At 38.5% G+C, this 23655-nt stretch overlaps 1 protein-coding gene, 1 long non-coding RNA gene and 1 pseudogene across 4 annotated transcripts in view; 1 reads left to right on the top strand and 2 right to left on the bottom strand.

Annotated features, from left to right (window-relative positions):
• Positions 1-282: 282 nt before the first annotated feature.
• Positions 283-23655, bottom strand: part of LIN52 (lin-52 DREAM MuvB core complex component) — a 112451-nt gene continuing 89078 nt past the window's right edge. For all 3 annotated transcript variants that reach the window (XM_070593904.1, XM_070593907.1, XM_070593908.1), the window contains one exon: positions 283-2310. In XM_070593904.1, coding sequence (XP_070450005.1) covers positions 2255-2310 — 56 coding nt within the window. In that variant the 3' untranslated portion in view covers positions 283-2254. The remainder of the gene's footprint in view (positions 2311-23655) is intronic.
• On the bottom strand, positions 7773-13115 carry LOC139079452 (small ubiquitin-related modifier 2 pseudogene; annotated as a pseudogene).
• Positions 23469-23655, top strand: part of LOC139079361 (uncharacterized) — a 46585-nt gene continuing 46398 nt past the window's right edge. The window contains exon 1 of the long non-coding RNA XR_011532944.1: positions 23469-23586. This is a non-coding gene — a long non-coding RNA (uncharacterized lncRNA). The remainder of the gene's footprint in view (positions 23587-23655) is intronic.

The following is a 23655-nucleotide window of genomic DNA, read 5'->3' as shown; positions in this document are numbered from 1 at the left end:
TAAATGCCAGGATGAGAGACCCAGACTTTATTGGTAGACATGGGGAGGTACTAAAGGTATTTAAGTAGTATTTTAGGGAGTTGAGCAGTAATGAGCTGGATGGCTGGTAGAATAGATTGGAAGCTAGGAGACCACGTAGTAGCTGACCACAAAGCTCTACATCACCCACTGTGATTATTAAGGGGAAGACAGTGGATATTTGTCATTATAGTTGCGTTTTTTGACACGATCTATGCTTTAAAAAATGCAACTTGACCCTTTGAGGAAAAACTCACTCTCCTATAAAAGGGACATATTTATTACAACGACACGGAAACCATCACATACAAAGTACAATCCTCTAACACCCTGAAATACATACACACACACATTGTACATATATCTATATTATCAATATAAAAATACATCATTAACATTTCTAAGGACGACAAATACAAAACCAATAAATATTGCAATTCTAAAACATCTACTTACATTAAGTGCTGGTGAATAAGATGACAGTAAAAGAAAGAGGCCAAAGCAGACCAGAAAACCAACTACATAGCTTCAGGTTACAGACGTGAGTTGGTTTTGGGGAGGTATCCCAATATTCTCCATGTATTTCTCAACATCCCCAACTCTCAAAAACAGAGCAAAGGAAGAATTTGACATTACAGCACTATTTTTTGCCCCATCCCACCATCCCCCTCTCTCACTCTTCAACCGCATTTAGAGATAAAGGAATGTCAATAATAAGCTTCACTTAAAATCAAAGCCTCCACAACCTAACCTTCTATACAGCATCCAAACCGAATGTTTGCCTTCTCATACTCATCCTTTGTGTCTTGTGTTCAAATTTTTTCTTCTTTTTAATATGTAAAATTGTATGGATCATCAAATGGCACAGATGAAAGAAAAATCAAACAATTTTAGCACGGGAAACAAGGCACAAGTGTCAGAAATGGTTAATGGACCAGCTATTAAATTGAATAGTGTTGTGCCCTTGCACAGACACTCAGAACCAAAAACTTGACCACAATTTTCCTTGTGTGAAATACCATCAGACTACTGCCATATGGATATTCTTTTCATAAAAGTTAAGAAACCCCATGTACTTCTCAAAACATTAGAAGCTGTGGGCTGGCTTATAAAGACAAAATACGGAGAACATGTGTAATCAATTTTACCCACGGACTAGATTTTTCAGGTTTTAAGAGAGACAGATAATGGCAAAGAGTTCCATACCAGTTGTATTTAAGTCAGGAAATTATTTTTTTCTTTGGTGTGTGTGTGTTTCCGTTATGTGGGTGAAATATCTGATATGTGCCGTGAGAGGGGACGAAGTGCGGCAAAACATTGCCACCCTTCCACATACATTTCTCCAAGGTCAAGCGGAGTTTCTAGTTTTTAATCAAATGGGAACTCCTGCAAGCAATCCCCTTCTCCTATCTTTCAGGCTATACTGACTTTCTTGCTTGAATCTGTAACAGATTAATTAGGACTCAAAAGTCCTTTCTGTCACCTTTAACTTGGTCTTGAGGTCTAGAACCCAACGCAACCTTGCACGGGCCCTTCACTATACAAGCTAATCCCATGAGGGACTTGATACACAGGGATCCCTTCCTGGAGTCAGAACTGACGGCAGGGGCTGGGAGGTGGGGAATGGAAGGCATTGGGGGATCGGACTATCATGAGAGGCACAGAATTTTAAAAGCAGGTGTACATTTTAAGAAGATTCTGGTTTCTCTAGCTGGGGATTCTGAACCTAGTATACACTGAAGAATTCACAGGTCAGGCTACATGGCGTGTCCCAGAATCTACTTGGTCTCTGGTCTCCTTGCATCATAAATACTTCCTAAGAGATCAAGCACAACTCAAAAGAACTCATCCAATCAACATGTCCCAACTGACTTTGCCATTACTGAATCAAAACAACCGTAAGATCCTGGGGCTCCTGAATCACTTCTGGAAATGAGAAAGCAGGTCTTTGACCTTGAGGAACGATATGCCCTCTAGTGTTACCAGCATCCGAGGCTGAGATGGTCAAAGTCTGGAAGCTGATTGAATAATTGCACTGATCCTTGCGTAGAGCAGATTCTTCTCTTGCCGCCAAATGTCCTCAGAGGCGCGGAGTGCCGGGAGCAGGGGAGAGGGTCAGTCCTGGAGGTGCACCCTCCGGCCTCTCACCCGGAAGCAGTGAGGTGCGCATCGTCAGAGCTGCACTGGGAGGGAAGCATGGTTCCAGTCCCCACGACATCCTGTCCACAAGCAGCTGCTACTTCTTGGGCTTCTCTAGAATGTTGAGGAATTTCCCCCGTGTCATCTCTCTGGCTGGGATCACAAAGCAAATGAAAGATCAATGAAAACCTCAAATCCGAAAAAGACATCTCAGGAAAATTCAATTTAAAAATTCAGATTGATTTAAATTGTATAATTGTATTTAAATTGCTTAATTGTATTAAGTTGCTACCATAACAGATTCAATCACCACTAACCTCTGAAAAGGGGAAAAAAATCAACCACTATTGACAACTAAAACTGTACAAAGCTGTTCTGAAGTTGGCAATTGCTATAAGGTGCAGGTCAAATGAGAAAGACTTTATCATCCACCCTTAAAAAAATCACCAGGGAGTTCCCCCAAACCTGTCTCTCTCTCAAGAATGTAACCTAGTACTCGTGTTCACCCTCTCTGGGGGTTTGCTCTAAGAGGCTAAAATCCAACCAAGATTAGAGTGTTCTCTGGGTTGTCGGTCTCTGGGCGTTTATAACCTCAAATCAAAATGAGAGATCATTGACCCCATCTCTCAGCAGTGGCAGTGCCTGGATGCTGTGACATAACAGGGTTTCTATTCCCTCAGTGCAGTTCATCTGCGGATGGCGCAATAAAGTAGAGTTTATAGAGCTTTGGTCTTCTCTCTCTTGGCATTGTCAGTCCTTAGATATTTAATATAGCCAGGCAAGGTTTATGTGTCTTTCTCTGACTTTCGGCACCATCAATCTTTGAATGCTGTAGTTACAAGAGGGTTTATACAGCTACTTTCCTACATATGAGGCTCAGAAATGAAAGTAAAACATTTCTCAATTACAAGGGCCACTCCAGAAGCCCCCCGTTTTAGCTCTGTCAAGGAAATCCTCAAAAATCATATGTAGCATAAAGCCCCCTTTATCCTCATCCCCACAAGATCATCTTTTCAGACTTTTTAAATGGATGTAACAGTGCTGAAAGATTCCAACGGCTTGCCCTGGAGGCCAGAGGTCTGCTGGGACCATGCAGTGGGCACAGAGTAGGCTGTGCCCCATGGCCTCCCAAGAACATATCTCCAACTTGGCTAAAGAAGTAAGGTGGCTAGGGGGTACCTGCAGGGATGAGAAGGCCCTTTGCCCTAGCCTCCTTGCTACGTTTTCCAAGTCCAGAGCAAACGGTACTAGACGAATGGGGTCCCACTCCCCCCGCAACCTATGTTTAACAGTTCCTATTTATTTGTCCAACAAAGAAATAAAACAATATAAACTCTGTAACCACAGAAAGGGTTTTGTTAACTGCAATCTATATAGTCCCCATCTTTTACAAGTTCCTGAGCTCCAACAAAGGGAAAGGAAATCCAATTAACTAGGAATGAAAGTCCCAGTGCTGGGTCTTGCCTCATGCACCCACAATCCCACCCTGGCCCAAATCAAACTGACTATTCTTTCCTTGGTGGATTTACACCAAAACTTATACATACAAAGTTCCTGTAAGACTTGCGATTATTTGTTTATACACTTGTTTTCCTCCACTGAAGTGTAAGCAGAGAGTGTGTTTTATTATTCTTTGTATCACCAGCACCTAGCATAGTGCTAGATCTAGGATCTGCTGAATAAATGTTGGCTGGATAAATTATAAGATGCAGCAAAACTAGAACCAAGTAGGAACACAATAACGTTCATTCCCTTGCCTTCCACAGACAAACAGTAAGACTTGTCAGTGGCCCTCGGTGCTCCATTCTCTACGCTGTGGGATTCTGTTTAGATTCACCTTGCTTAGTTGGCAAGAAAATCATCTCCCTTGATGGAAATAATGCCAGGTTAATGGAGAGATATCGAGTAGCAAGGACTAACTACCCTAAGGAAAATCCAGGCAAGTACTTCCTTGCCCATGGGAGGCAGCATGGACTTCCTTCTGAGAACACAGGATCTGAACTCAAGTAAAGTTCCAGCTCTAGCACTTAGCAGCTGAGTGACACCTTAGGTTGAGTAAGATCTCTGAACCTCAGTTTCTTCATCTGTAAAATGGGTAGCATACTAAGGTCACCTGCTCTGCTTTTTCTCTTGGATATTCAGCAATGAACATGCTTGGTATAGAAACAATCTTTCATATATCACCTTTCAGAGGCTTTTGCTTCTCTTGCACTCAGTATTCTGAGCAAATGAATGAATGAACTATGATAAAAAGGGAGGCTATAATCTAAAAAATTCCGTTCCTTGGAATCTTCTCCCTCAGCCTGATCCTAGAGAATTGACTTATACTTTTGGCCAGAGTGGGTCTCATCATTTATTTCTGCTGGATGGGTTTTCTGCCTACTCTCCAGTGTTTATTAAGGACTTTAAACATAGTATCGAATGATCCTGCAATAAGGCTAGAAGCAGGTGCTCCGGAAAGCAGACATGGGTAATATGAAATTCTTCTTGGTTCAAAAATCCTGGGCCAGGAGTATTGTACTGATCTTACTAATTATTTCTGTCCATGGTCCTTCAGATCCTTCAATTCTTTACTGTTTTTTTCCCCAAATGAGAGAATGACTAGTATTTTAAGACTTAAATTTAAAAAGACCCAATCTATTTGAAGGATCAAAAGGATTTAAAAAGAAAAATAAACGGATATTCCAGAGTCTCTTGCTGGCAAGCTCTCCTTGAATTTAACCAATCCTTTTTAACAACCCTTTCCCACTCAATCATTCCTCCCCCTTCAACCTAATCTAAGTACACAGAGCTGCAGGAAACCACCGTAAAAGTAGAAGTAATTCAAAAGACATCATCTTCTACATGGGAGGGGAGAAAGTTTTCCTACTCGCCAGTCCCATATAGGAGATATACGAATTCGTGACATAGCTGCTCCCTAAAAGAGGGCTATGCTCTATAAATCACTTCCTAAGCACCAACCCCTTCTTGTGCACAGAGAAATTGCTGTGGGTCAGGGGCTGCTCCAGAGCACGTGCACTCCTGTTCACTTGTCATCAGAGATGTTAACATCTCTGATTAATTCACATACCCGTTATTTTATTTCTCATTTCTTTATCCTTGCTCTCCTGCTCTGCTGCAGTGTGAAGATTCTTACCGACCTGCTACAGTAATCACCGCCTGCTAACCGCACCCCCCTAAACCTAGTGAAATTGTTTAGTGATGCCAACCGCGCTTTTAATTTGCAAGACATCAGACACAGAGGTAATTTATACCAACATCTGTTCATTTTTGACTTCTGAAACAAACTCGCACATGCTGCTACAAAATCCCATTAGGAGTAGGGGGACAGCCTTCTGCTACTATTCTGTATTCCTCCTCTACACACACACACGCGCGCACACACACCTCTTCCAGTAGGGTTTTATATGTAAATGTATTTTACTAAAAAACTCCCACCAAGGATTTCAAATCTCTTTGGGGAAAAACCTTTAGAGATGTCTATGGCTTGCTTACAGAGGAGAGGAATTTCTATTTCCCCCTGTCTAGTTCCAACCTTTCTTCCCAATAGGTCCAGCTGGGTATAATTCTCACATTAATGGCCAGGGTGAGATTATATGCCCCTCAGTTTGGCACTTCCAGTTCCTGCTTTCTCTCCTGGTTATTTTTTTCCACAATGTGTTAGATAGAAGACAATCCTAGAGACAATAAGATTAGTAGAGAGAGTTTTATCTAGAGTCAATGAAATTGAACTGTTTTCTAATTCTGGATTAATTCTCTGGGATTACAAGGTTCAACAGGAAGGCAACACTGCTAACACATTCTAAGAACTATACCAAGAGGGATCCCCTGGTTGTCAGCTACCATGGTGTATGCTGCGCAGAAGAGAAGCATGATCTCCATGTCAAGGTACGATTTATAGGTCCTCCTATGCAGTGCATAGACCAGAAACTGAGAAAGCCACATGGAGACTGTCACCAGAGGGTGAGCAAGTGAATTGCTGCAGAGAGTGTGGGAGAGGGGGCCACTTAGACATTTAAAGACAGCACATGGATAAACTACAGTCAACTTCCAGGTTTATGCTGTTTCTATTACCCACTTCGTTGTTTCTCTAGGGCTGTTAGGTTCATGGCAGCTGTAAATACCTGGATATACTTAGAGAGGTCAGGGCTGAAGGGAGGACTTCATCCTGTGTGCTCTGAAGGGAGTGTGTGGTTTAATATAATCTCTCATTTAGACTCTCCAATTCCTCCATCCTACATTTAGCCTTGCCTCTGGCTCCCTTTCCACAATGACTACCCCCAAACTGCCTTCTCTGCAGTAAATTTTCTGGTAGCTGGTTGAAAAGATTCAGTGGTACAGATTGATTTCTCACCGGTGAGGGGATGAGGGATTACCAGAGGCACCCTGGTTAACGAGATCGGGTGCAGAATCTCTCACGAGACCAGCCCTCTCTGCCAGGGCTTTGCACTTTTCGCCCATGACATATGGGTTTCATTACAGAAAGATTTTCCAGATTATAACTTTCAGGCAATTGCCTGATAAAATTCTGCTTGGCTTTCATGCAGGGAACAATGTAAAGATTAAGTAACTTTTAATGAAATGGAAGAAACTCATAATGTTTGGTTTTCAATTCCAATGCAAACTATTTTAAATATTTCTGCGCCTCAATATAATTAAAAACATTAGCGAGGTGGGGAAGAGTTACTTTCCACTGGTTCTCTCACATCCTGAAGAGCAACAACAGGCTGTCTTTAGAAGACTCTAATATGAGTGGCCAGGAAACGAAGGAGACAGTGTAACATTGTGAAAAGAACAGGGCTTTTAGCATCAGACAGGCTTGGATTTGAACCCCAGCTCCTAGACTGACCCTGGATCACTGGGGGCAAGTCACCCAAGTCATCTTTCTGAGCTTCAGTTTTCTCATCTGTTCAAGGTGAGATTAATACAGAGTTCACATAGGCACTCAGTAAATGCTAGCTACTATATAACTATCTCTTTCATTTCAAACAGAAGTTTATTTAAGCAACAAGACATTTGACAGGAAAATTATCTAGGATTCATTTCTTTCTTTTTTTTTTTTTTTGAGGAAGATTAGCCCTGAGCTAACTACTGCCAATCCTCCTCTTTTTGCTGAGGAAGACTGGCCCTGAGCTAACGTCTGTGCCCATCTTCCTCTACTTTATATGTGGGATGCCTACCACAGCATGGCTTGCCAAGCAGTGCCCAGTCCTCACCCGGGATCCGAACCGGTGAACCCAGGCCGCTGAAGCGGAACGTGTACACTTAACCGCTGCACCACCGGGTCGGCATTCATTTCTTTCAGAGTAATTTATCCCTACTTAAAGACAGATTGCCCTACATGTAACAGCTATGTACAAAAAAGTTATACAATTGTCCCTGGTTTTACAATGATAAGTGAAAAATATTAAAATTCTCCATTGAACAAGATATGCAAAGATTTTTTTGTTAAACAGTGAGAGTAAAATAACTTTCTGAAATATGAAAGATAAGAGCTGAATGAGCATGCCACTAATGGCAATAGGGGGTACTCTCCAGTATTTTGCCCCATCCCATAACCATCTGATGTCAATCAAAACATAGCATTGGCAATTTAGTTAAAAAAAAAGGTAATATGCTTGTGTGCATATACCAGTTATAATTGTGTACAATAAAAGAATCAGGAAGGGGAAAAGGAAAGAATAGAGAAACCCATGCTGTAGTAGTCAGGACATGGTGGAACCAAATTGCAGTTTTCTAACTAGGAATGTATTCTTGGTCTGTGGGAACTGAGTTCTGGAGTGAACAGCAAGTTCCCTTTGTAGTAGACACCTGATGTCTGCTGCTGGAACACCTCAGCACATCAAGGAGTATCTTCAAACGCCATTTCCAACTGTGCAGGTGTGTCTGTTTCAGGAATTGGCTGCTCATCACGCTGGACTGATCTGCCTCATTGACAGACCCTGTCATTCACAATGGGCCTTAATTAGTTTTAAACTACACCACAGAACTATCCTGCCCTACCACCTTCAAATTAATATGACTATTCTTCCTAGTCTTGACTACTTCCTTGGGTGTTTCATCAGCCACGGCAAGCACTGGAGTCACCTTGGTTGCTGCTTTACAAAAGAGGTACCAGGTTCACACCGAATGAGCATCAGGAGCGGCAAAAGGAGGCCAAACTACTTATTTTTTAAAAAGTTCAAATGCAAACCAAATGGCAATATGAATGACTTGCATCTACATGGCACATATATTCTGGAAGATCAAACCTGCTGGAGTAATATTGGGTATCATAGGCAGCTACCTTCCTTAACTGTACCAGCACATACTTAAAGCAAAAAGGAACACATAAAATCCTAGTTAGTTTAGTTTAAATCAATGTGCTAAAAGGCTATTTATTTAATTAGCTTCATAGATGTTTTATAGAAATGATGCCATTTGTAATAATTATGGTTTTGATTCTTCTTTAAAAATTACTTTTTTGGTCCTTGAAGCTTTGAATGCATTCTAACACTAGAGAAGAGGGGTCACCTAGCCAGCGGTGTGTGCTGTGTAGAAGCGAAGCATGAAGGGGACGGATGGATAGTGAAGTTAGTCACAGTAGCATGCCTACTATGTACTAGATACTAGGGAAGATGCAAATAAATTAGAAGTGACCTCTGAGATGGAGCTAGCTGTTCACAGGTATTTTGGTGGATTAGAGGAGAACAAAAGGAAACCAATGTGACTTATAATGCCAACTTCTCTCCCACAGGAATGTGGAAAGTTTTCCTGTTGCTCTGGCATAGAGCTGGCGTACAGCAGAGAAGTTCCAGGGCAGTCTGCCAGACTGAGATTCTTTACCATGCTCCAGTTCAGACCTCTGCACAAAACATACCGCTAAACGATCGATAATTCAAGTCAAGCACTAAGCATTTTTTAATGCCTCTAACATGAGAACAGCTGGCGCCAGTGCCACTGTCAAAAGCAGAAGGTGCTGGGAACTGAGCATGTCACCGGATGACGAGGGGTCTCTTGGAGCCTCATTAGGACAGTTGGTGGCCCTCAGAAGGTGATGTAATTGTAGTAAGGTCTGCTGACCATTCTCAATCAACTCTTGTGAGAAAGTACACACAAGTGAGAGTCTTTGGTAGAAATCTCATTTTTCTCTAAAATATATAAAAGCAGCATTTGAAGGTAAGCAGAACAGCCTTCAGGCTTTTGCCTAAAGTTCTTTGGGCATAAGCATTTCAAAAAGGAGATGAAATATATATCAGAGAAAAGAATAGTCTGGTTACTAAATCTATGACCAAACTATCGTTGACTATCAAAATCTTCACCCTCAGAAGTTTCAAAAAAGCCTCTTTGGGGCACACTTTCTGGATTCTCTTTCGATTGGGTGTCTTATGCCTCTAATAGGACTTTTTCTTCCAAAAGGGTGGGTGGCTAAGAAGAGTGTTCCCTTCCGTGAATTCAGAGAAACATAATTTTATATCAAAACATTTTTTTCTTCACATTTCCAGAGAACATTTTATCCAAGAAGTAATGTAAAGTAATAAAAAAAGGAAAAGCCAGGACTCAATGTACAGCTAAACAAATTTGGACAGTTCTAATATGGAAAATAATTTTAATGGCTTTTCACAACAGGAACAAAAAAAGGACAGAAATATCCAGCCAACAGATTTATTCTCAGAATATAAAACATCAAGCAGGAACATAAAATATGGGAAGTGTCAGCCATGATGCCTGAAGATTGAAAGCAGAAGTAGAAGAATCTTAATTGCCAGGCATTTGAAAAATGTTGTATTCAGGTGAAAGCCTGTGTTTCTCCATCAACTCTCCTTGCCCTGCCCTCTTTTAAGAGCGAAACAAGACTAGATTTCAAATATTCAATACTTCTTACCATCCTTCTCCCTACTAAAAAACAAATCAAAACAACAAAAAACTCCAAAGATTTGTGTTCAAGAAATGAGAGCTAACAACTTATCAGTATTTTGTTTCCTTTTGAGAGGGCCTCACAGGCATACTTCATAGTTTCACTTGGTTGCCTTTTCAAGGGTAAACTCAATTGAACAAAAGATAATGAAATCAAAGCAAGAGATTAATACTCTTGGGGCGAGAACTTTTATTAAATACTCATACATTTGTGCAGAACATTCATGCTTCAGGGCCCTTACATAGTAATACATCGTGGTAAAACAGTTATTATGACCAAAGGCTAGTGGCTTCACATGGTCTTAATTTCCTCATCCATAAAGTGAGAATAATAGCAATAATAATCTATCATGTAAGGTTAAGATAGAACAACGACTAGTCAAAGTGACTTGATCACTACACAAAATATTTTGCCCCAAGTTAGACAGAGTAATTTATCCATAGGTTAGTTTCCACTCTCAGGAAAATCAGACCAAGATCACAGTATCGATAATTTCAAATGACTTGGATATTAAGACAAGTTTCCTGCTTGGAACATCCCCACTTCAAGGTGTTGGCAGTAGCTAAAGTCTAGAGGATGAAGGCCCAGTTGTCTTGACCCCTAGGGCAGGGAAAGAGTTACATCTTCACACTGAGAAGCCAATAAAAACCTCTCTTGATTATAATTTAGATAAGAACCACTGGATTGAATAATAATGTCTGAAACTCCCCTGGCTGTTTCACCTTGAGACGTCCATCACTGGGTTAAACATGATGCTAATTGCATTTGGATTGATTAATTTCTCTCACTCCTGTCTATTCGAATAACGCTTAACAAAATAATCATAGCACCCAGAGCCAAATCTTTTCCGTCAAAGGAATGAAGCCATCAGAACAGGCAGAGATGAAAGAAATGAAGATGACCCGTAATTACTGCTACGGTGATATCATTACCATATTATACAAAATGAGTGTGTGGGGGAGGGGGGATGGAGGGAGGAGGAGCTGAGATTATTTTTTCTAATGGAATCCTACAATCTAAGAATACAGATTTGACATCAAGTGGGACACAGAGAAATATAGAACTTTAAAAAAATACAAACCTTGCTCATGAAATTGCAAAATCCAACAAACACTGAGGCCCAAGATACATCAAGTGTCTTGGGCTGTGAGCAGGTATTATTCACGCCACTATTTTTTCATCGCAATAACACTTTGTGTATGACTTGCATAAAGATTTAAGATGCTGTGTTTATACCACAAGCATTCCCATAGCTACTGGAAAATTTTTCTTTAAGCCAAGGAATAATATCATTTTATTTTAATATTGTTAGAGGTGGCCTTGTTCGTAAAGTCAGAATCTGGGTTTTAACTGCAGCTAGTTCTAGTTTTAGACACCAAAGAAAATGTTGATGAATCTTCACGCCTGGTTCAGCGGACAGTAGTATGGATTTAACTCACTAGCAAGAAGAATATAACATTTCCCTACTTTCTCATTGTTTGATATGACTTTTATTACTTATGATAGAAAACCTATGATCACGTAGGATTTGAACCTTAGGTGTGAATCTATCACTTATTGGGTGGTGATCTAAAAAAAAAAAGGAAAAAGATGGTGATCTGAGGTATATTATGTAGTCTCTCTGGACCTCAGTTCCTTCATCTGAAAAATGGGGATCAGTACCTACTTGACTGGGATGTTGTGAGACTAAATATATTTAAGTCCTCAGTAAGTGCTGATATAAGAAAAAATTTTCCCCTAAGATTAATTTTACAGTTATTTACAGAACCTTGAGCAATGTTTTGCTCAGGTATTTCATTTACTAAAGCTAATTTAAACAGACACTTGTAAAGTACCATAAATATTTTAACAAATATTTATGAAATAAATAAATAAATAGGATACCTAGAAGGCGCATCATTCATTTTAATAGGCTAGAAATATCTGGGGGATATTTTTGCTATGGTATTTTAAAAATAGAACCATCAGGGCCTGGCCCCATGGCCGAGTGGTTAGGTTCGCGCGCTCCGCTGCAGGCGGCCCAGTGTTTCGTTAGTTCGAATCCTGGGCGCGGACATGGCACTGCTCATCAGACCACGCTGAGGCAGCGTCCCACATGCCACAACTAGAAGAACCCACAACGAAGAATACACAACTATGTACCGGGGGGCTTTGGGGAGAAAAAGGAAAAAATAAAATCTTTAAAAAAAAAAAAAAAAAAATGAACTCTATAAAAAAAAAAAAATAGAACCATCATTAAACTGAAAACAATAAAAACAGATATTGAAACTGTTTTATGTAGCTTGGACAAGAAGTACGTTTCTCTATTTTCTTATATAATGAATAGTCCAAATAAAAGAAGCATATGTATTCTGAATTTGCAATCATTCAGTAATAAATATAAATAGTTCTTTAAAAGGAAAAAACAAAACATTGTACTCCTGGCCAGGTTAAAACAACCGTCTAAACCATTTACTCCATTAACTCAGTATTCTCTGCTTTCTGTCTGGTTAAGAGAGGCAATGTAATACAGTAAAAAGTGTTTATCTTATCTGGCTTTGGAATTAGACAATTCTACATTTGATTCAAATCCTAGGCCCCCTTTTCCAAGCTTCAAGACCTTGAGCAAGTTGGGGCCGGCCCCGTGGCCAAGTGCTTAAGTTCACGCGCTTTGCTTCGGCGGCCCAGGGTTTCGTGGTTCAGATCCTGGGTGTGGACATGGCACCGCTCATCAAGCCATGCTGAGGTGGCATCCTACATGCCGCAACTAGAAGGACCCACAACTAAAAACACACAACTATGTACTGGGGGGCTTTGGGGAGAAAAAGGAAAAATAAAATCTTTAAAAAAAAAAAAAAAGACCTTGAGCAACTAATTTACTTTTCTGAGCATCAGTTTTCTTATCTGTAAAATGGGAATTATGAAACAGACTTTGCAGGATCTTTCGAGATTAAATGAGGCAATGCATGAAAATCCTTTATACTGCCTGGCACATAGTAGGGAAGTCAATAAATAACAGTGTTAATCATTTTTATCCTTCACGTCTCAGCTCAAATACCACCTTTTCAGAGAGGCCTTCCATGACGACCCTATCTAAAGCGAGTTGTCTTCAGTTACTCTCTTTCATATCAACCCATTTACTTCCTTCAGAGCACTCACCAAATCCGAAACTAACTTTGTTTATTTATCTTCATGATTCACGAAGTGCTGTAGAACCTCCTGCTGTAGCCCCAGCAACTAGAACAATACCAGGCACATAGTAGGTAGTCAACTACACATCTATTGAAATAATTTATTCATATATGAGGAAAGAGGAACTCTGCTTCCTTTTCAATTCTTAATTAAATACCACGCATAAGAACTTTTTTTTCCTAGTAAAATTACATAGGTATTTTACCCTTTGACCCAGCAATTCCACTTCTAGGAAGCTATCCCAAAGAAACACCAGCAAAAATATTAAATAGGGTATTCACATGCCTATCAATTTCAGCACCATTTGTAACAACCGAAGATTGGAAACAGTCCAAATGTCCATCTTTAGAGAAGGGACTGGTATAACCTTATTATAGAGTACTGTTCAGCTCTAAAAAGGAATGAAGAGAGCTATATACTACTATAGAGAGATCTCCAGAACATACTGTTAAGTGAAAAAAGCAAGGTGCAGATTATTTATAGTATATGAGCTTATGTTGAAAATTAGGACAAGGGGGAAATACATATATATTTATTTATATTTTCAAAAGAAACAATAGAAGGATGAACTTTTGTATTAGTTTTTGCTAATAAAGATGGTTACCTAGCGAGGGGAATAAAGAGGGGGAAGGGATAGAGATAGAAGGTAGATACTTTGAATGCACCTTATCTTATACGTTTTACTTTGGGACAACATATAAATATTTTATGTATTAAAAGACAAAATTCATTAAATAGAAAAAATGAATCTCTAAAAATTGAAATAAACTGAAAATAACCTGAATCTATAAAATTTGACGTCACCTACATAGTAGAAAAGTTTAAATAATTTTAAAAGACATATTTTGACTACACATCCCTACAAGTGTGTATCCTAAGGCTGTAAAAGAAGCACAGAGAAATCTTAAACTGCCTCCAGCAGCCTTGTTGTTACACGTAGTTAGTTCTTTTGATGCCAGTTTTACTGCAGGTTAAAACAAACAGTTATGTTAGTTATTAGGAACCAAGATTTTCAGCATGAGAAAAGAGATCTCATTATAAAATCAAATATATCAAATAAAAACCCGCTGAGGGGCCTGCCTCGTGGCACAGTGGTTAAGTTCACGTGCTCTGCTTTCATGTCCTGGGGTTTGCCAGTTCGGATCCCGGGTGCAGACATATGCACTACTTGTCAAGCCATGCTGTGGCAGGCATCCCACATATAGGGTAGAGGAAGATGGGCATGGATGTTAGCTAAGGGCCAGTCTTCCTCAGCAAAAAGAGGAGGATTGGCAGCAGATGTTAGCTCAGGGCTAGTCTTCCTCAAAAAAAAAAAAAAAAACCCAACAAAACCCTTTGACATCTTTAATTTGAACTGGTTGTATTGGTAGGAACAAAATTTCTTTTTCTCTTTTCAAAAAAACCCTTATTTACCAACTCTGTCCGTGGAAAAGGCCTAGAAGCAATGACAGTCTATTAACAATGAAAACTATTAGTACCTAGATTTCTACTAAAAGAAACCAGGGCTCTTGGAGAAATGGATGAGATTCCAGGTCTGAAGAAGTGAACCAGGGATATCTTGACATGTTGAAAGTAAGGAATTTATCAAAGATTACTAGGGTAAAGTCAAATGACACAGGATTCAATCTGAAGGGGCATCCACTAACTGAAGATGGGACAGTTTTGAGAGTCAAAAAGAATCATATTTATAATAGATTGAAACACATCAAATATAAACATTTATAATATTTTTTTATAAGTCCTCAGTCACTTCAACTCATTTCATGTTCTGAAAATTGATAAATAAAAGGAGGGAAAAAACCTAGCATTTTTCCTGCCTTGCTTCTTTGGATAGTATTTCAGGGAAACCAAATAGTTGCTGATTTGTTAGAATAATAATAATTAACATCATTATTCTTATGAAAAGGATCAGATGGTTAACTCTCAAACCCAGTGGCCTTCGCTGACACTGGAACAAGCGGAGGTCATGTGCTTCCTGATGGGAAGCAACGGTAAGTGTACAGTATCACTTATGAAACATTCTTGCCAAAAAGACTGAATCCAAACCCAATTTATTCTCTAACAGATTATAGGAAATTTGGGGGGAAAGAGGAACATGTGGAATGCTATCACCAGGATAAAATCATCTAAATTTAAAATGTGGGAAATCCTATAAGACTAACAATTCAGTTTCTTCAACAATTAAATAGCATGGGGAAAAAAACTTGGAGGAAGCAGGGGGTGTGGTTATAGAGAAGATTAAGAGACCGAATCTTCATGTCAACCAAATGTAATGTGTGGACCTTGTCTGGATCCTGAGTCATACAAACCAATCAGAAAAAACACAATTTTGAGCCAGCCAAACTGGACATGGACTATTAGATGTTATTAAGTTTGGTGTTTTATTTTGTTTGGTGTAATAATGGTGTTTTTTTTTAAAGCCTTCTCGGTTAGAAATACACATTAACTTATTTATAAATGAAATGGTACTAGGATTTACTTTAAAATACTCCAGCCAACAACACAACCACAACAAAAAGTGTGATATAAGGAAGTGAAGATAAAACAAGAATGGCAGAAAGTTGACAATTATCGAAGCTGGGGAGGGCGTACATGGGGTTCCTTACAGCATTCTCTCTACTTTAGTTAGTATATGCTGAAAAATCTCCATAATAAAAAAGAAAACCTCACCAAACGCTTCTCTGGAAATATAGCTTTATCTTATTACACTACATATCATAATACAATGAAGAGTAGGCCCGGGAACAGAGACAGGAATAATTAATTCTGTGGAGGGCTTGGCAATGGTTAGACAGAAAAAGCTTTAGAAAGGGAGTGACTTTTCATGTCATGAATGTTTATTTCCATCATTAAATTCTTTGGATAAGGAACAAATTACACATGACCAAACAATCAAAAGCAGATTATATATTTTTTAAAGTCTACCAGATCTAACTTGGGTTAAGCCTGATAATAAGGAACTGCTGCCTTCCAATCTTTCTCGCTCTTAATTATTTAAGAAATCATCCTGACAAATCTAAGAGCACAATTTTCAACATATCTGTAAAAGAGCTATGAGGGAAGGTCTCATTTTGCTTCTACAAAATTCTCTGAGAGGTGAAGAGAATGAGTCGTTGGTTACTCATTTATTGAATCTTCTCAGAAAAAGCTCTAGAGGTTGGTAGCAAGACTAATTTTAAAGTTTAGGCCAGTCCAATAGCTAACAAGTTACAAAAAGGAATAGCTTAATCGAAACACTCACTAGTCCAGCTAAATTTCAACTAGTTTGCCCTCACTATCAAGAACTGTGTATATAAATGGTAACCTCACCAGTCCTGCTTCACTTTGATCACTCTTTTTTTCTTTATAGATGCTGATTTATCCAATTTAAAACAAATTACTTGCTCTAGCTGATAATTTGGCTTTTAATTGTTTGCACTGTGGTTTCATGTACGTGTGGTTCATGTTCTCAACTTGACTAGACAACAAATTCATCAATGGAAGAGACTTTTAAAGATAATTTCCCCAACGAACTTGGAAAAAATGCACAATATACACTAGTTATCCAGTAAGCCTTAATTTCTAAAAATATTTTTCCTCTAAAATCATGTAGTAGTACAAAGGTAACAATTACTGTCTTCACTTGATTATGAATTTCTTTTAAAGCCACTTCACAATCAGGTAAGAACTTGTATGATGTGTCTACTTAGGAAGTCATATGGCAATGGTTATTTTCCTTGTGATTAGAAATAACAGCTAATTAACCTTCTGTTTTTTTTCAGAATATATAGTTTTGATATTTCTGAATAATCTTATTTACAACATTCATGAATTATTAATTTAAAATAATTAGAACGCAAAAATATCCTCAGCCAGAAAATTATATTATCCTGTGTATAAAAATCTGCATCACTGAAACTCCAAAGCTTAACCTGTACATAGTTAACATACAATAAACATGTACTGAATGAAAAAGCATTCTTTCATTGACAGTATAGGCCATAATTTAGGATCTTAAAAGCAACTTAAAAGTAATCAATATGGCTAAATGTAATACAGGGGGAAATCTGGTTAATTAGATACTATATAAACATTGACGATAATGCTTCGTAATTAAATATAAAATATTTTTCATAATTTTATTTGCATTCAAACTAATACAGATGTGAAAGTGAAAAGAAGCATTTTATGATGCCTCAAAATCAGAAGGTTGGAGTTCTAAACTAGTTTCATTACTAGTCAACAAGTCCTTACTGTGTGCCCATTATAGATGTACTCCTATTATAGCAGATGATGAGACACCAAAAGAGAACAACCTATCAGGGAGGGTGTACCATAGTGGTTATGAGCACAGGGCTCCAGATCTGCACTGCAAAAGAGGTCAACCAGTCTTCCTTAGAAAACCCCTTCCTACTCGAGTCTTTGGGCACTAAAGTTTGCTCATCAACAGCTTAACTGTGCTCCGTGGAGACATTTGTAGAGATCTTTGCAATTATGGAGTACATTTTTTCCCAAGACATTAAAGAGGTGGGAAGATCAGAAACAGATCCTACTTCAGCATACTGGAGGTCTTTCAGGTAGGTTAGTTAGAATGTATAACCTGTTATCAGCGGGTCTCAAAGTATGGTCCCTGGACCAACCACATCTGCATCACTTTGGGAACATGTTAGACAAACAAATTCTCAGGCCCCTATCCCAGTTCTACTGAGTCACAAACTCTAGAGGTTGGGCCCAAGAATCCATGTCTTACCAAGCCCTTCAGGTGATTCTGATGCATGATAACGTTTGAGAACCACTAACCTATGTTACCCAGGCTCCCTGATTTTGTCTCCAGTTCTCTGCAGTTCTAATTCATTACTAAAAGAGGAGGCAGGATTTTATTTTATTAAAATTATGATCATAAAGCATATTTCTTTATCATAAAGCCAGAAGTAGAAGGGAGATTATCTTTTAGAAAATATGAGTAACAAAGGAAGAAATGAAAACAATCAGCCAAAGGATTAGAATTTTTACCAAAACTCTATCTCTATTGCCACATATTGTGCTTAGTGTTAAGGTTACAATAAAGTCCTTAACCTTGAGAATCTTGGCAGAAGACAGACCGGAAAATAAATAATTATCAAACAACATCATCAAAGCTATTAGAGGAGTATACAACACATTATGAGGAGAGAAATGGGGATAATTAATTCTGCAGAAGGTCTGGGTTGGATGGACAGGAAAAGCTTTAGAACAGGGTGATATCTGAACCGAGCCTTTAGGAATGTCCTGTCTAGGAACACCCAGGCAAGCTAAGGACAGCTCCTCTTTAAAAGTTTTCTACTAGGCCACTGGTGTAAAATGCAAGTGAACACTGCTTAACAACAAAAAAACAAACAACCCGATCAAAAAATGGGCAGAGGACATGAACAGACATTTCTCAAAAGAAGATATGAATATGGCCAATAGACACATGAAAAGATGTTCATCATCGCTAATCATCAGGGAAATGCAAATCAAAACTACACTAAGATATCACCTTACCCCCGTTAGATTGGCAAAAACATCCAAAACCAAGAACGACAAATGTTGGAGAGGTTGTGGAGAAAGAGGAACCCTCATACACTGTTGGTGGGAATGCAAACTGGTACAGCCACTATGGAAAACAGTATGGAGATTTCTCAAAAAGTTAAAAATAGAAATACCCTATGACCCAGCCATCCCATTACTGGGTATCTATCCTAAGAACCTGATATCAGATATCTCAAGAGTCGGTTGCACCCCTATGTTCATCGCAGCATTATTTACAATAGCCAAGACGTGGAACCAGCCTACATGCCCAGAAACCGATGATTGGATAAAGAAGATGTGGTATATATACACAATGGAATACTACTCAGCCATAAAAAAAGACGAAATTGGCCCATTCACAACAACGTGGATGGACCTCGAGGGCATTATGTTAAGCGAAATAAGTCAGTCAGAGAAAGACGAACTCTATATGACTCCACTCATAGGTGGAAATTAGTATATTGAGAAGGAGATCTGATCGGTGGTTACCAGGGAAAAGGGGGGGTGGGGGGAGGGTACGGAGGGGGAAGTGGTGTACCCACAACATGACTAACAAAAATGTACAACTGAAATCTCACAAGGTTGTAATCTATCATAACATTAATAAAAAAAAAAATGCAAGTGAACAGTATGAAATAGATCTTAAATCAAGCCCTAACTACCTGCTTAATTCCCAGCACTGTTTGGGATTTCTTGTGGATACCAAAGTAGCATAAGACATTGCCCTGCTTTTAAGAAATTAAACCACAAGTAAGGAATTTGGCCGATGCAAAATTTGGCAGGAACTAAGCCAATTAAAACTATTCTTCATCATATTTTGTTAAGCAAAAAGCTATGACAGTCAACAACCAAACCACAAGTAAGTGACTTGTTCCTAAGTCTAGTTTTCTCTTAAGATTGATGTTTTCACAAGATTTATAAAAAATGAAGACATCTACCACACTTTTATTTAAAAAGCTTTATTTAAAAGCTTTTATTTTTATTCTAAAGAAAAAAACAATTTACAAAGTCCATGCTGAAAGATACTATCTTAATGAGTTAAAATTCCTTGTGCTTGTAAGATCAACCTGACCTTATTCCATGAAATAGCCAAAACTAAAAATCAGTTTTTTCCTCTATATTCATGTTCATTCCAAGAAACTAGCATTCCTGTAACCAAACATACCTGACTAAAGCTCATTTTTTCCAGAAGGTAGAGAGACTATAAAACTAGTTCTCATAATTTACTAAAATGTTTATTTTAATAAAGACTACTTATTAAGTCCCTAGTAATCTAGGTCTGATTTGATTAAGGAGTCCTATTTCGAATAAATAAACCCCCAAATCCAGAGTTGAGTCAAAAGCGAGAGACAAAGTGACTAACATACTTTGAATACTCCTACCATCAATCACATTCTTTGAACTTTTCTTTCTTGCTTTTTTTTTTTTGAGGAAGAGTAGCCTGAGCTAACATCTGCCGCCAATCCTCCTCTTTTTGCTGAGGAAGACTGGCCCTGAGCTAACATCCATGCCCATCTTCCTCTACTTTATATGTGGGATGCCTGCCACAGCATGGCTTGCCAGGCAGTGCCATGTCTGCACCCGGGATCTGAACTGGTGAACCCCGGGCTGCCAAAGTGGAACGTGTGAACTTAACCACTGCGCCACTGGGCCGGCCCCTGAACTAACTTTTTTTTTTTTTTAAGATTTTATTTTTCCTGTTTCTCCCCAAAGCCCCCCCACTACATAGTTGTATATTTTTAGTTGTGGCTCCTTCTAGTTGTGGCATGTGGGATGCCGCCTCAACATGGCCTGATGAGCGGTGCCATGTCGGCACCCAGGATCCGAACCGTGAAACCCTGGGCCACTGAAGCAGAGCATGCGAACTTAATCACTTGGCCACTGGGCCGGCCCCTGAACTTTCTTAATGATTGCCCAAGTCCAGCTTAGGTTGCTGGGTATACTCACTTCATTTGTACAATCAGTGATGTGTCTTTGAGGTTAATGTCAATACAAAAATTAATTTCTATATGCCAGAAGCTGTTCAGCATTCCAAGTGTATAGATTCTATCTTTCAAAGTTTCACTTTAAGCAAAAACAAAACAAGAATATATGATGAGATTGAAAATTCTGAAACAGAGAATATGACCTATTGCTGTCAGTCAGCTCTTCAGGCCCCAAGATAGCCAACCAACTGTAAATGGATTTACAGCAAGTCATTCTTCTCCATTCTAGCTACGACATGAAATATCAAACTCTAGAGTCCTTTGAAATGGAATCCAACACTGAGAGTGATGAAAGCAAAAAGGGCTGTGTTTTTGCTTACCCAGTTTCTAAGTGGCTCAAAAAGACAAAAGAGGGACTAATAAATGGTTGAGTTAGCTACTAGTTTAGCAGAAAGTATTTAGATCATTGGATGATATATGTCATACTCATCCTAAATTAAAACTATATCTAGGGAATTCTAATGCAAATCTTATGATATAATATACAAACACATTCCTACATCAAAAGAAAGTTGTAAATGGTGATGATACACAAACTTGTACATAGCAGCATTTTCATAATAGCCAAAACGTGGAAATATCCAGATGTCCATCAACTGATGAACAATGTAGTATATCCATACAATGGAATATTATTTGGCAATAAAAAGGAATAAAATCCAGAGAGACAAAAAGTAGGTTAGTGATTACTTATGGCTGGCTGGGGAGGGGGAGTGGAGTCAGGGGAATGGGAGTCATTGCTAATGGGTATGGGGTTGCTTTTTGGGGTGATGGAAATATGACAAAATTAGGTCATCATGATGGTTGCATACTTTTGTGAATATATTAAAAACTCATTGACTTGTATATTTTAAATGAATGAATTTTACACTACATGGAAAATATCTGAATAATGCTGCTTTTATAAAAATGAGTGATTGTAGAGCTGTGCAAAATTTAAATGGCGAAGTATAAAAAGGCTCTTGGGCTCAAGTGAAACCCCTGATAAAGAGACTTCTCACAGGGAAGATTCAAGGAACAGAACCTGAGCTTCTCCACTAAAGACCAACTAGTTCTCCCCTCTATCCTGAAGCACAAGGAAAACAGCCCTTTCCTCTGGCTTTGTGCTTGCTAAAGAACTGACTGAAAATTGACCAATGTTCTTGATTAAAAATCTGGCTGTTGGGACATTATTGCCATATACTTTAAGAGAAAATATTTTTCATAAATTCAATTCTGTTTAAATTCAGATAACATCAGAATTTGTATTTATGATGTGCTTTTAGAAAGCAAAGATACTATATTTTGAATTAAAATAAGTACAGTACTTAGATTACTTAGACACTATGAATAATTATTTGAAAAATGTTCCTTTTGTTTAATGACTAAATATTCATCCCAGGAAGTCAGAATGCAATTAGATTTAATATAAGTAGATTAGATTAATGCAAATGCATTAAATACAAAAGCATTTAACAAAGCTATATATTTAAACATATCAAAATCCATGAAATGAAAGATTAAGGTTGCTATGAAAACTAAGTAATCCTCAGTACATGTAAATAATTGGTTAAATGTAATAACTGAATTAGCAATCCTAACTCAGGTCATGAGCACTGTAGATAACTTATTTTACAAAAGCATTTAATTGTAGACTTTCCATGGGTTCATTATTGTGCTATGCTCTGAAGATACTATGAATAATATTGATAGTATCTTTTTTTTAAATTGGCTCATTCAATATGTATTTATTGAGCACAACTTCATGTAGGATTAGTAATGCTCACCTTTTTGCATTCACATTGTGAAGAGATTAAAAGATTCAGATAATCATTACACAAGTTAACACAGTTATTCCCATGGTATAATTTCTGACAGGGTCCATAAGAGCCTCCATAATTGTCACACTAGGTACTTGGTTGCCCTTCAGTCCTGTGGGGCTATTTGAGTAGAATAATTTTCTGATCTGAACACATTCTTATATTCTTAATATATATTTGTGAGGGAAAGTTCTCACTTGTTCTAATTAGTGCCATCTTTCCTGGTGCTGACTTGACATTATGCTTCTTACCTCTTACTTAAAACAAATTATACCCTGCTCCACAGGTCACATAACAACCTGCTCAGTCCTAAGTTCCACCTGACTGGTATCACTGTAACGTTAACATGTTTATCACACATTGTTCAAAATGTAGAGTATACCAGTGAAGAGTTTGTGCTGCTGAATGGCTAAGAACACGACTGCTCTTCCGAGTGGTGATTATATGCTGGGTATTATTCAAAGTACTTAACATGTGTTACCATTATTTAAAATCTTCACAACACCCTATAAATAGGCACCATTTATCACATTCAATTTACAAATGAGACACAGAGACATTACATAGCTTACTCAAGTTTATACAGCTAAGTAGCAGAGGCAGGATTAGAACCCAGGTGGCCTTAACTCCAGAGCCTGTGCTCTTAACCACTTTGCTACAGTTATCTCCCCACTGTCCCTGACCTAAAGCAGTCCACAGACGAGAGAGATATACAGTCATGCACCACATAACAGATGTTTCAGTCAACGATGGACTGCATATACGACAGTGGTCCCAGAAGATTAGTACCATAGAGCCTAGGTGTGTAGTAGGCTATACCACCTAAGTTTGTGTAAGTACACTCTATGATGTTTGCATAATAATGAAATCACTTAACGACGCATTTCTCAGAATGTACCCCTGTTGTGATGCGACGCATGACTGTACATCATGTATAAAATACTTTGGTACTGGCTGTAACAGAGGACTGGACAGGAGCACAGAAAAAGGGAAACGGACAAAGCTTTCCAGGGAAAAGAAACAGCATTCGGTATTTCAAACATTTCAGGTATAAATTTCCCAAGAAACGTGATTTAAGTTTGCTTTAAGAATTAAAATGAAAGACATATGAGAATAC

Source organism: Equus przewalskii, chromosome 25 (assembly GCF_037783145.1).
Source record: "Equus przewalskii isolate Varuska chromosome 25, EquPr2, whole genome shotgun sequence".
NCBI classification, from domain to species: Eukaryota; Metazoa; Chordata; class Mammalia; order Perissodactyla; family Equidae; genus Equus; species Equus przewalskii.
Note: the sequence above shows the minus strand (reverse complement) of the source record. Positions and strands in the feature narration are given on the sequence as shown.